Source organism: Mesocricetus auratus, unplaced genomic scaffold (assembly GCF_017639785.1).
Source record: "Mesocricetus auratus isolate SY011 unplaced genomic scaffold, BCM_Maur_2.0 Super-Scaffold_100025, whole genome shotgun sequence".
Lineage (NCBI taxonomy): Eukaryota > Metazoa > Chordata > Mammalia > Rodentia > Cricetidae > Mesocricetus > Mesocricetus auratus.
This window is the reverse complement of record NW_024429206.1, coordinates 1,073,508-1,087,206: the sequence shown is the minus strand read 5'-3', so window position 1 is coordinate 1,087,206 and position 13,699 is coordinate 1,073,508. Positions and strand designations below refer to the sequence as shown.

The 13,699-nt window shown below is 48.1% G+C and overlaps 1 protein-coding gene across 2 annotated transcripts in view; it reads right to left on the bottom strand.

Moving 5' to 3' along the window:
- Cers4 (ceramide synthase 4) overlaps nucleotides 1-13,699 on the bottom strand; it is a 31,746-nt gene that overhangs the window by 5,029 nt on the left and 13,018 nt on the right. For both annotated transcript variants that reach the window (XM_021236088.2, XM_005085292.4), the window contains 4 exons: nucleotides 4,658-4,831; nucleotides 2,297-2,414; nucleotides 634-752; nucleotides 264-321 (listed from right to left, as the gene is read on the bottom strand). In XM_021236088.2, the coding sequence (XP_021091747.2) occupies nucleotides 264-321; nucleotides 634-752; nucleotides 2,297-2,414; nucleotides 4,658-4,830 (468 nt within the window). In that variant the 5' untranslated portion in view covers nucleotide 4,831. The remainder of the gene's footprint in view (nucleotides 1-263; nucleotides 322-633; nucleotides 753-2,296; nucleotides 2,415-4,657; nucleotides 4,832-13,699) is intronic.

Genomic DNA, 13,699 nt, shown 5'->3' with positions numbered 1-13,699 from the left:
ATGGTAACCTCGAACCATGAGCTAAAAGAAATCCTTTTTCCCTTGGCTGCTTTTGTTATACAGCAACAGAAAAAGAAAGCAAGACAGTATGCTCTCTCGCCCACCACAGCTCAGGCCTGCTCTCTCCTCCCTTGGTCCAGCTCTGCCTCCCACTAGTCCTCAGCAGATTGATTCACTACAGATGGCCAGCTCCTGGTGCACAGTAGGTCTTCAGGGGGCACCAGTAGAAGCTTGTGGGACAGGTGACCGTCAGGTTTACTCACATGGTAGAGGACAGAGATGCCACTCACGAAGGAGCACAGATAGAAGGCAAACCTCCAGCTGCAGAGGGGGAGGAAGCTAGTGAGGCAGCTGCCAAAAGAGCAGTGTCCAGGCCCCAGAGGTGGGACTTCATCTGCCAGGGAGGCTAAATAAGGGTGGGGCCTCACATCCCAGGGAGCCTGGAGAGGGAAGGACCCCGCAAGTAACAAGCAAGCTAGGAGGGGTAAAGTCCCATCACCCAGACAGGCTAGGAGAGGCAGGACTTCATTATCCAGGCAGATTTGGAGGGATGGGGCTTCATCACCCAGACAGGCTAGAAGGAGCGGGGCCTTATCGTTCAGATGGACTAACTCCCCTGCACCCCACAATTACCTAGCTTCACAGAATTTCTTGGACAGGCAAGGCCGTTCCTGGTTCCGACGTCTCCTGAACCAACGTTGAGTCTGCCGCAGTGTGAGACCACACTGGGCAGCCAGGAGGACCATCTGGGTCTGAGGAGAGGGTAATGGGGGAGAAAGGTTACACAGCCCTGGTGCTGATTTCCTACCCTTGGCCCCCAGACGCATGGGTCCCCCTGAAGCTCAAGACCTTTCCCTCAGAGTCATATCCACTATAGTGAGAGGAAAGAGAAGAGGGGTGAGGAGAGACACGTCCAGAATACTGGTCCTGCTTGTAGAATACACAGGTCACTGTGGAACCTGCCTTCAAGAACGAGGCTGCGTGCTTGCCTGGCATGAACAAAGTCCTGGGTTTATCCCCAGCACAGGGGACAGCATTTATGAAGATGAGAGGCAGGCTTTCCTGCCTTGGGAGTCGAGTCTTACTGTACCACCTGGTTAATTTTATGGTCAAACTGACCACCAAGAGTCACCTGGGAAGAGGGCATCTCAATACCACCCAGATTAGCTTGGCTTGCGGCCATGTCTTTGGGGAATTGCCTTGATTGTTGACTGATGGGAGAGGTATCGCACCTAGACAGATGGAACTGAGCTGTGCTAAGAAATCTGGTTGAGGGAGCAAACCAGTAAGCAGTGTTCCTCCGTGGCCTCTGCTTCAGTCCCGGCCCTCAGTTCCCTCAGTGACGGCCTGTTCCCTGAAAGTGTGAGCCAGAACCAATCCTTCCTTCTCAAACTTGTATTTGAGGGTTAGCACAGCAACAGAAAGCAGACGAGGCCACTACCCTGGGCAGGCACTTAGCTTTCTGCTATGTAGAGGCCACCCCACCAGCCAGGCAGTGTTGCTGCACGCCTTTGATCCCAGCAATTGGAAGTCAGAGGCAAGCTGATCTCTGTGAGTTCCAGGTCAGCCTTGTCTACAGAGCAAGTTCCAGGACAGTCAGAGTTACACAGAGAAATTCTGTCTTGGAAAAAAAACAACAACAAACAAAAACAAAAGGCTACCCTGTCCCCAGCTAGGGTACACAGACTTCATCTCCACTTTACCCTACCAAACCTGGCTCAGACCAGGCCAACTGGGTAAGCCCAACCAGGATGGGGATACAAGCAGGGCTACAGGGCGCTGCCCACATTCCAGCCACTCCTCTGTAACAGAGACATCATGTCCCTCTTCAGAAGAGGGAAGAACCCTGCTCTTCTGATTGTGATCCCAGATGTTTGCTGAGTGATGTTCCACACTAAGAGATGAGGGGATTCATATCCCAGGAAGCCTCACAGGGTTAGGACCTTATGTCCCAAGAATCCTGGGAGCAGCACGACCTCAATTCCCAAGTGCTTATGACTAAGGAAGGCTGAGAGTGCCAGAGTTTCAAGCCCCAGGGAAGCTGAGAAGGATGTGACTAGTGTACTAGTCTCAGCACAGCTGGGAGAGGTGGAGCCTCACATACCCGGAGACAGAGGGGTAGAGAGCCCTCGTGCCTGTACCAGGGAATCTGTGGACTCGGATTGAACGTATAGTGGGGACACTTGTGGATGAGTCAGAGGTCCCTTTCCAACCTCCATTAAGTGCCACAACTGACTTCTACTCCCTGATCCCAGGAACACCACCATGCAGACATTAAGAGGATGTGGGGGCTCACCTCCACGGGTCTCTGCCCCATCCTGAGGAAATATTTCTCCAGCACTGGGTTAGGCGTCATCTGCCTCCTGATTTGATCCTTTATACCCATCCACCGGCTCAGGGGCAAGGCCACAAATCTGAGTGCAAGGGAGACAGAAGCCAGTAGAAGGCAAATGAATGGGATGTGGCTATAGCAAGAGGAGAGCAGGGGAGCCTGCTGCTTAGGCAAGCTTCACCATCAAGTATAGTTCAAATCTCTCTGAACAGAGGATTTCGAAGCCCAGAGCCAAAATGCCCACACAGGCAGGGGATTTTTCTACCACTACTCCCAGCCACAGTCCCATCATCATCTTCAGGATAGGAATGTTCGGGTCAACTCACGGGGAACCAGGTTCCTTCACCCATCCTCAACCAGAATGAAAGGCCTCTGAGTCCTAGTGATCTGAGTCTTAGTCTCCTGCCTCAGGCTCCTCATGGGAGAGGCACTGCCTGCTATCTGTTAAGTATATCCCACAACCCCTACTGCAGTGAAGGTACCTAGTTAATCAGTCCCCACGTTGCCCACAAGAGGGTGCTCCAAGACCACAGATGGAGACTGAACTCCATCTCTGGGGTTCTAGCTTCTTCACTTAAGAAACTTGAGGTCCAGATCAGTCTAGTAAAGAACTTCTGTTAAGAGTCCACTGTGATGAGGGAAGGGAGTCAAGTCTTTATTGAGTACTTGCCCTCTGCCAAACATGGAGAAGCTCATGCCATGACCAGGCTCACTGTAGCACTCTTACATCTGCTTGCTTCCTTGTTACAGTCTCCCTAGGTAGTCCAGGCTATACTCAAATTGGCAATCCTCCTGCCTCAGGCCTGGGACTGCAGGCCTGTACCACCATGCCCAGCCTAATATCACCACTTAAATGTGAAAAAAAACCACCCATCTGGGCTCCAGTGGTGAAGTTGGGCAGTACTGTGCACCCTACTCTCCTGTGGTGGTTTGAAAGAAAATGGCCCCCAAAGGGAGTGGCACTATTAGGATGTATGGCCTTGTTGGAGGAAGTGTGTCACTGTGGGGGTGGGCTTTGAGGTCTCATATATGCTCAAGCCACACCCAGTGTCTCAGTTCACTTCCTGTTGCCTGCAAGATGTAGGAAACTCAACTACTTCTCCAGCACCATGTCTCCCTGCAAACCACCATGTTGCATGATGTTCATGGACTAAACCTCTGAAAATGTAAGCCGTCCCAATTAAATATTTTCTTTATAAGAGATGCCATGGTCACGGTGTCTCTTCACTGCAATAGAAACCCTAGCTAAGACATCTCCCATCCCTATTTTTCCTAACACCTGTAGGAAAGTAACCCCTTCTTTCAAGGCCTATCTAAACTGAGCCTCCCAGAATTCCTACAGGCCCAGATGATCTACATATGTTACTAAACATGCTACTTAGACATGTTACTAAACCTTTCTGTGTCTCCATCTCATATGCTGGCGTCAAGCATTGAGTTAAGACATGCAGACATCTTAGAGCCATCTATGGCAGAGAAACCTTCAGAAATAAGTATATGAGCACTGGGAAGATGGTTCAGTAAGAATATTTACCACACAAGCATGAAGACATGAGTTCAAATCTCCAGCACCCATGCAAAAACCTGAGTGTGGCCATATGCCTGCCTGTAACATCACCTCCCTGGGGGTTGTGAGAAGGGAGCAAAGAGGATCACTCGGGCTTGCTAGCCTCCCTGTCAGAAGGTAGTAAGATAGAGAATGATAGAGGACATCCTCTGAGTTCTGCACACGCGCGCATGCACACACACACACACACACACACACACACACACACACACACACACACACTTTTTAAGTCTATGAGGTAAATATAACTTCAACAAATGTTCCTTGGATCCCTCCCATCTTACCTCTGTTCAGAGGGCTGAGAGCTCCTTGAGATGCACTTCTGGTCAGAGCTAGGACCTAAAAAGGGTTCCTCCTAAGACAGACCAAGGGCTCTGCCCTGGAACATAGCCTTAAAAGAATTGCAGAGGTCTGGAGATGCGACTCAGATGGCAGAATGCCGGCCACTCATGTAGAAAACCCTGGGAGTGGTCATGGATGCCTGTCATAAAATACTTAAGAAGTAGGGGCAGGAGAAAAAGATGTTCACGAGGCTAGAGAGATGGCTCAGCAGGTAAGAGCACTTGCTGTATTTCTAGGACTATAGTTTGGATCCCAGCACCAAAAGAAAGTGGCTGTAACCTCCACCTCCAGGGAATGTGACACCATTTTCTGACCTGTGGGCATCTGCGTGCACATGATACACACACACACACACACACACACACACGCATGTACTCGCACACGCTGGGCTCCACCAGCCACAACATGGCACTCACCTCTCAAAGATGATGCGCACAGTCACCAGGACCAGAGCCATGGGCAAGGCAGCAAGCATGTGGTGAGGGTGGGCAAACACCAGGCCATCTCGGTCCTCCAGTTGTGCCCATGTGCTGTTGGGTGGTAACCAGTACTTCTCCTGCCACAGCCACTCGCTCAAGCTGGACAACATGCTGTGGATACACGATCAGGTGAGTGCAGAGCCACGGTGCTTTCAAGAAATGCCAAGAGAGGGGGAAACTGGTGTAGAGCACTGACTGCTCTTCCAGAGGACTCAGGTTCAATTCCCACCTCCCACACAGCAGCTGACAATCGTCTGCAACTCCAATTCCAGAGGAGCCAGTGTCCTCTTCTGGCTCTCACGGGCACTGCAGCACTCGTGTGGGGCACTCCAAACGTGCAGGCAAAAACACCCACACACACGGTTTGAATGAGAGTGTCTCCCATAGACTCATGTATTGAACGCTTGGTCCCCTAGTTGGTGGAGCTGTGGCCTTTTGGAGAAGCTGTGTCAATGAGGTGACAGCTCTAGGCCCAGTGTCCCTCCGTCTACTGTTTGTAAGTCAGGATGGAAGCTCTCAGCATCATGCCTGCCTGCCTGCTGCCACACCCCCTGCCTGATGATAATGAATTCACCCTCTGAAACTGTAAGCAAGCCCTAATTAAATACCCTCTCCTATAAATTGCCTTGATCATAGTGTTTCATCACAGCAATAGAACAGTAATTAAGACATACATAAAAACAGATAATTCTTTGAAAAGTCAGTAAGCAATATTTCTGGTTTGTCTGGGAAGGCATTTCCACAGTTTGATCCTGGAAGTTCTGACTCAGAAGCTCATCTTTGATGGGTTCTTTGATGGGGTGATGAGGCATGTCCTCAGGGCTGTATCTTGCCCGAGTCCTTCCTCTATTCCTTTTTTCCCATTTCCTGGCCACCCTGTCTCAAACTGCTCTGCTCCACCACACTCTCCCCACAAAAACATAATGACCCTTCCCAAGAAGGAACCCAGAATAAATCTTTCTCCCACTAAATTGTTTGATACATGTTTTGTCACTGTGATGAGAACACTTAACTGAGGTTTGCCATCTGCTAGTGTGGTTTGGTTTTGTTCATTTGGGAGCGGGGTGTTTTGTTTTCCTTTTCTTTCAAGATTAAATTTACTAGAATGAACCACATAAAAGCCAGATGGACATGACAATTCATCTGTAACCCTGACCCATGGGATGTGAAAACAGGAGCTTCCTGGAGTGTGCTAGCTAATCCGAAGAGCTAAAATAGCAAGCTTGGGTCCAGGAAAAGACCTTGCATGGATGAGTAAGGTGGAGAGGAATTGAGAAAGGAACATAAAATCAACCAAGAGCCTCTAAATGCATATGCCCACATGCATGTGTGCACTTTCACACACAAGTAAACATGCATACAAAGTTATGCACACCACACATGCAAAGAAAAACAAATCACCTCACAAAAGTGGGCATGTGGCAAGTTCCTGCAACCCCAGCACTCAAGATTTGAGAAGCAGGAGACCCTTGGCTGCATAGTGAGTTCGTGGCCAGCCTGGGCTATATAAGACCCTAACTCAAAAAAGAAAAATCAAATTTACAATGACAAACAATAACAAAATCAATACCGAGGGCAAGTGTGTCTACACAAAACACTATCAGCTCAAGTTTGATCCTCAGCACCTTCCCTCCATCCTCCTTGAAACACAAAAGGACCACACACACACACACACACACACACACACACAATCACACACACACACACACACACACACACAATGTCCACACAAAATGCTACCAACCTAAAATTCAAAATTAGGTCAAATAAATTTATGATGCTTTGGTTGACTTCCTACGGCTACTCTTGCAAACTAGTTATCTGACAGTTCTGTGGGTTTCAAATGGGCGGTCACTGGGCTCAAATCAAGGTGCCATCCTGGAGGCTCCTGGGAGAATCTGGATATTGCCTCTTCCAGTATCAAAACTCTGAATGCTACAGCTGAGCCATGCCCACTGCTCCTCCCTGAGGGAATAAGCAACCACTCGGTGAGATGAGGGCTTTAGGGTTCCTCAGTTTTCACATTTTCTTTTGAAATTCAGCTCCATCTCCTCATATCTCACATGTGTTGCTGGTTTTCTTTTCTTGCCAGGCCCGACACTGCTCAGTCCCAAATGAGCACACAGAGACGCTATATTAATTGTTAAACTGTTGGCTAGCTCTGTCTCAATTACTAACCCATAACTACTAACCTATGTTTTTCCGTGTGGTCTTGGCTTACCAGAGAATGCCCGGACCTGTTACTCCTTTGTGATCTACATGGTGTCTCCTGTGGTGCCTCTCTGTCTACCTTTGCCAGAATTCTCCTCATCTCCTAGTCCTGTATATCTTCCTGCCTCTATCTGCCAATCAGTGTTTTATTCGTCAACCAATATGAGAAACATATATACAGAAGGACATCCCCCATCACGTGTGTCCGATCTGAAAAACCAGTATAGCAAATCCCTACTTTACTGGGTTATGGTGAGGGCTAGAATGGAGTAGAGGTGGGACATAGGTGGTGACTCATCAGTTCACAAACACACCATCTCAGTGGTTTAATTCATGGAGCAGTCATTCACCAGTTATGTAACCTTGGAAGTAGATGACTTAATCTGTGTCTCAGTTTCCCCAAATGTAAATGGGATTCGCAATAGTCCCTTCCTTATAGGATGTTGGGGAAATTTTCTAGAGTGGTGTAAGCATGAGTGAGTGACAGTGAGAGAGATTGATGTTCTGAGAAAGACTGAGGGGTCACTGGTATGTGGCAGCTTCTGGAGGATTCTTTTTGTTGTGGGGTGGTGTATGAATACATGTGCTAGTGCATGAAGCCCACGCAAGTACATGTGGAGCCCAGCGACAGTGGCTGTCTTCCTAACTTGTTTTCCACCTTATTTTTTTGAGACAGGGTCTCTCACTGAACCTACAGCTCACCCAGCTGGCTAGACAGACTGGCCAATGAGCTCCCAGTATCTTCTGTCTCTGATCTCCAGCACTGGCATTACAGGCATTCCCGTGAGTGCTGGGGACTTGAACTTGGGCACTTTACCCACTGAGTCATCCCTGAAGCCTTGGCTGATTTTCTTCATGCCCCCTCCCCATCCCAGTTCTGAGAGTAGACCCCAGAGCTTTGACCAGGCTAGGCAAATGCTCTAACCATAACCAGCACTCTACCACTAAGCCATGATCCTGGCCCCATGCCTCCACCTCTTACAGGCCCACCCTGGTAGATTCTAGGGAAGGCCGAGCAGTACACTTCCAGCTCCTCTCTGAGGACGCCAGGAGTATATGCTCTACTGCTGAGCCACATCCCCTACCCTTGGCTTCGAAAGACATAATCTTGCCCAGTCTGGCCTTCACCTCCCAAATAATAGGCCTAAGATAATAGGCATACATCACCACACCTGATATAAAAATATTACTATTATTTTTGCAGTGTTAGGAAAGGACCCATGGCCCCTCATATGGTTAGGCAAGCACTCATATTTGGGCCACCCCCAACCCTACCCCAACCCCTGGTATTTAAACTCAGGATTTCCCTCTGTAACCAGGATGTCCTAGCATTGAAATCCCCCTGTCTCTGCCTCCCCAGTGCTAGAATGGAAGGTATGCATCACCACAGTCTTTCTAGATGATTCCTAGGCAGTTCCCAGCAGGCTTGGGCTGTCTGGAATCCCTCCCGACCTCCACTGTCCTTCCCTTAAAGTTTGGTTCCGGTGCTCAAGCTGGGTTGGGCCAGAGCAGCCCACAAGGCAAGCGAATGTGAGTGAGGTCAACCGGAGAGTCAGTGTAGGTGGCTGTGCCAGCATGTCCAGTCTCAACCTTTATTATCCTCCAGGCCTCCAAGCTATGAGTTCCTCCTCCTCCCCCACCCCCACCCCGCCCGCCTGCTCTTGGAAGCCTAGCTGGCCCCACTCCCAGCCAGGCCCCTGCCACCTGGGACTCAGCTGATAATCCCTGTTACTAACTAAAAATATCCCTGTGTGCAAGGAGGGAGAGACCAGGGCTTTGTGCTGAGGGGCCCAACGGAGGGGCCAGCTAAGCCGAGGAGAGAGGAAGGGAGGAGGGGGAGACAGGGAAGGCAAGTGGAGGAGAGAAAGGAGCTATAAGCCCTACCCTGCCATGCTTACCAAGGGGCCTTTGTGTCTAAGTTTGGTCCTTACTGTCCTGAGAGTCCCAGTGTAACCAGCCTGACAGAGGAGCACACTCTACACAGAAACTGTGTCCCTCACTTTGGCTCGCAGACTACTGAAACTATGAGCCCCAGGAAACTGGAATCCCACCCCCCCAATCTCCGGCTGGGAGAGAAGAAAGCCTAAAGCCAGGGTCAGTAGAGGGACACTTTCTCCAGGAATGAGGTGTGACACTGTGCTGAAAACTTCTCATACTACCTCGCTGGGGAGACTGTAGCCCTGACAACATCGTGTGGGATCACACCTTGACTGGGGACTGCTAGACATGCATAATTCGGGTATCTACTTAATTCTTAACCTCCCTTTAGACCCTAAACAGATTTGGGAGAATCACTAAATCTCTTTGCCATTCTTCTCCGTGAGGCCACACTGAATAAATCTGCTTTTCACTACTAATTTGACTGTTCTAATAGACATATGGAGGATAAGTGGCCAAACCTGGCTTGTCGAGGCACAGGTTGTCACCCCAAGTCCTATCACACCAGTGCCCAGCATCAACCATCAGAACTTTGCAGGGGGCAGGGACTGCTTTATTTTGTTTTCTGTCTTCCGGAAAAAGGAAATCAGCCCAGACCCCACCAGCACATTTTCTCACTGGATGCTCCACTCCTGCCTGGGGTCACCAGATTCCTACAGCCTGGGGCCCAGACCTTAGCACACCAGGGGCTCTAGCAAGGTGAGGCAAGTGTTTGTAGACTGCTAAGGCCAGGCCTGTACTGGAGTCCTAGCTGTTCCTTCCAAACGGCCCTGACTCTCCCATTAGCAGTCAGTGCTAATGACCAGACATACAGAAAGTCCAGGATGCAGCACGCTGTTACCACACAAAGATCCCAAGGAAGGCCCTAAGTCTAAGGCTCTGCCTTGCCTCGGCCCCTCGTGTTTGACTATGCTCCTGTCCTCTCCAGTTGGACCCTGTGCATACCCCTCCCAGTTCAATTCCCAACAAGGCAGTTTGCTGAACTTCCAACTTACCTTATCTTGCTCATGGCCCAGGATCTCAGGGGATGAGGACATTTGTTGCCAAACCTGATGACTGTAAGTTGTCTGAGTGCCGCATGCACGCTCGAACGCGCGCATGTCTGAAAGCCGCATGCATGCTCAAACGCGCGCACACACACTCTCTCTCTCTCTCTCTCTCTCTCTCTCTCTCTCTCTCTCTCTCTCTCTCTCTCTCAAACACTGATTTAAAGGTTATTGCTAGAAGCTGGGTATGGCCCACATCTGTCATCACAGCTTTCAAAAAGCAGAGGTAGGAAGAATGCAAGTTGGAGGTCAGCAGCTTGCTCTATATTTTGAAAAGAAAAGAAAGAAAAAGAGGACCAGGCTGTGGCTCCGTTGGTAGAGCAATTACCCAGAATGCATAGGCCCTCGTTTCCATCCCCAGCACTTCATAAGAGTGGTAGTACACAACTGCAATCCCTGCCCTTGGGAGGCAGAGGCAGAAGGATCATAAGTTCAAGACTACCCTTGGCTAAACAGTTTGAGGGCAGCCTATGTTATATCAGACTTTGCTTCAAAATAATAAAAATAAAAATAGGATAGCAAGATGGCTCTCTAGCTTGCCACTAAGTCAGATGCTAAGAACACATGGTTGGAGAGGGAGCACTAACTCCCTCAACTGTCCTCTGACCTCAACATGTACACTGTGGCACATGTGTGCCCACACAGACACACAAAATAAATAGAATGTAAGAAACAAAATGAAAGGGAAAGGTTGTTCATTTTCACAGTGACATCACGTAGTGAGTTTCAAGCTTTTCAGTGAGGAGCTGAAGAGATGGCTCACTTATTAAGAGAGGCTGCTCTTGCAGAGGACCCAGGTTCAATTCCCAGCACCCCCATGGCAGCTCCCAATCATCTTCTCCTTTCTCCTTCTTCCCCTCCCTTTTGTCCTCTCCCCAGCGTCTCACTTTGTAGCCTAGACTTGCCTGAAATTTACCATAACCTTGTCTTATTACTCCCAATAATAATCTTGTCTTATTACTCCCAATAATAATCTTGTCTTATTACTCCCGAGGACTGGGATGACAGACCTGCCCCATCACATCCAGCTTCCCTGAGTGGCCCTACTCTCATGTACCATGATGTTGGGATACCTGGAGAAAATTTGTGTGGGGACCCAGACCCAGCCATGTTCATTTCAGTCTCCATGAAAGTGGTGGTCAGGTGAAGTGGTTGTGGTGGTGATGGGGTGAGGGGTGATGGGATGAGGGGTGAGGGGTGATGGGGTGAGGGGAGGGGTGAGGGTGAGGGGTGATGGGGTTCTTAAAATTTGTGATGATATACACAGGCACACACATTATTGGGGGGGGTGAGACAAGATCTCATTATAGCCCAGATGACCTCAAACCCACTATGTAACTGCGACTACCCGTAAGCTCCCGCTTCTCTTGTCTCCGGCTTCCAAGTGTTGCGAGGTCAGAGGCGTGCACCGTCACTCCCAGAACGATCTCATGAATTTCGACATGTATCAAAACCCATGATGTCATTGGCTCAACCATGATAACAAGCACATTCATTCCTCCCCCAAAATGCTCCTGTCCCTTTGGAGCCCCTCCTTCTCTCCTAGTAGAAGCAGTCTTGATGTGCAGCACTTGGGGTCAGAAATCTTAGAATTCTACACTATAAACTACCACAGGAAAGTTGAGGAGGAAAAAGCTATAGCTTGGATGAACCATGAAGGCATTAAAGTAAGTGAAGGAAGACAAGACAAATACAGCGATGATTCCAATGATAGGAAGTCTCTAGAGCAGTCACAATTACAGAAGGCCTGCGACATGGCTCATGGGTAAATAGCTTATGGAGAAAGAATGAGGGCATGAGCTAACGACTCTCTGTAACTCCAAGACCTGACACCCTCACATAGACATACATGCAGGTAAAACACCAACGCACAGAAAATAAAAATAAATTATTTAAAAAAGAATGAGGGCTGAAGAATATCTCCAGTACCCAAATAAGAAAAATCAGACACACTAATATATTCCTTTTATCCCAGCTCTAGAAGTAGAGAGAAAGACGGGGTCCCTAGGACCTGCTGGCCAGCCACTCTAGCTGAAACAGTAAGCTCTGGGTTCACTGGGAGATTCTGTGTTAAAAAGCCAGACAAAGAGCAATTGAGGAAGAATCATGATGCCTGATGTCAACCTCTGACCTATGTACGTGCATGTCACACACACACACACACACACACATACATACACACAGATACACACATACATATACACACACATACAAACACACATATACACACTCACACACACATACATACACTCACACACACATACACACACATACACAAACACATACACATACACACACACACACACACACACACACACACACACACACACACACGGACTAGAGATGGCCAGAGCTAGGCAGGGAAGAGGGAGAACTGGAAGTTAATGTTTAATGATCATAGTTTGAATTGTGCAAAATGAAAACCTTCTGTAAACTGGGGCATGGCTATGTGAATAAATTAGGAATGCCAGACTGTGCGCTTAAAATGGTTAAGGTGGCTCACTTCTACATGTAGTTCAACATGATTATTTGCTTTAATTAGCAAAAATTACCCAAAGCTAGGTAGAGATGACAGGAGAGATGAATAAGTTATGCTGTCTTGTATGGGTGGATCAAAGAGTTAAAAATAAAAGCAAGATGCAGGGAGACACTAATGGCTCCATTTCTAATTTATGCAATGGAAAATCACCAACACAGTTCAGTTTTGGGTAATGGTAGAGGCAGCCTCATCAGACTCACAGATGCTAATGATAAGTCCCAGGCACGATATAAAAACACTACCTGAGTTGGGTGAGATGCAGGAAATAGAGCTACAAGAGAAGCTGAGGCAGGAGAATGACAAATTCCAGGAGAGATTGAACAAATTCCAGGAGAGTTCGGTGATAGAGAACCTGTTGGAATCCACTAGTAGGAGCTAGGGCATGGCTAGATGCCAACACTTGCTTAATATATAGGAAACCTTGGGATCAATCCCCAGCATCACAAATAATAGTAATAATAATGTTTCTTTCCAATAATAATAGTCATTATTGTTTATGTTTATGTTTATTATTATTATTATTGGAAAGAAGCATAATATCTAGAAATTCCAATCCTTGTGAAGTTTTTAATTTAATTAATTATAGAGTCTTGTACCACAGTCCTGGATAGTCTGAAATTTATTATATAACTTCCTGCCTCAGCCTCCCAGAAGCAAGAGGCTATTTAAAGCTAATCCAGCTTGTCCTGGGAGCTTGGTTTGCTCAGTTGCACTAGGCTCTAAGTTCTATACACACACACACACACACACACACACACACTTCTCAGAACCCACATAAAACCTTGGCATGAAAGCATGCACCTGTAATTCTAGCACTGGGGATCAGAAAGAGGCAAAACTCAGGGCTAGCCAGCTGGCCAATCTAGCCAATTTGGTAAGCTCCAGGTTTCAGTGAAAGACCTTGTCGCAAAAATAAAAGGGGCAGAGCAATAAAGGAATTCACCTAAAGCTGGCATGTGCACACACCACACTGTGAGAGTGTGCACGCGCGTGCACACACACACTTAATTCCTCAGTCTTACCAGCTATAAACGTATATACACATATTCCACTGCTACATATGACTAGCAGCCACTATGCCTGCCAATGCTGATATGAAAGGTTTCTATCATCACGCAGCATGGTACTAGACAAGACTGCTCTAGACAATGACCAGAGCCGGGAATGAGCCAAATGAAGATTCATATACTTGTAATCCAGCACTCAGAAGGCGGAAGCAGGAAAACCATGAGTTACAGGCTAGCA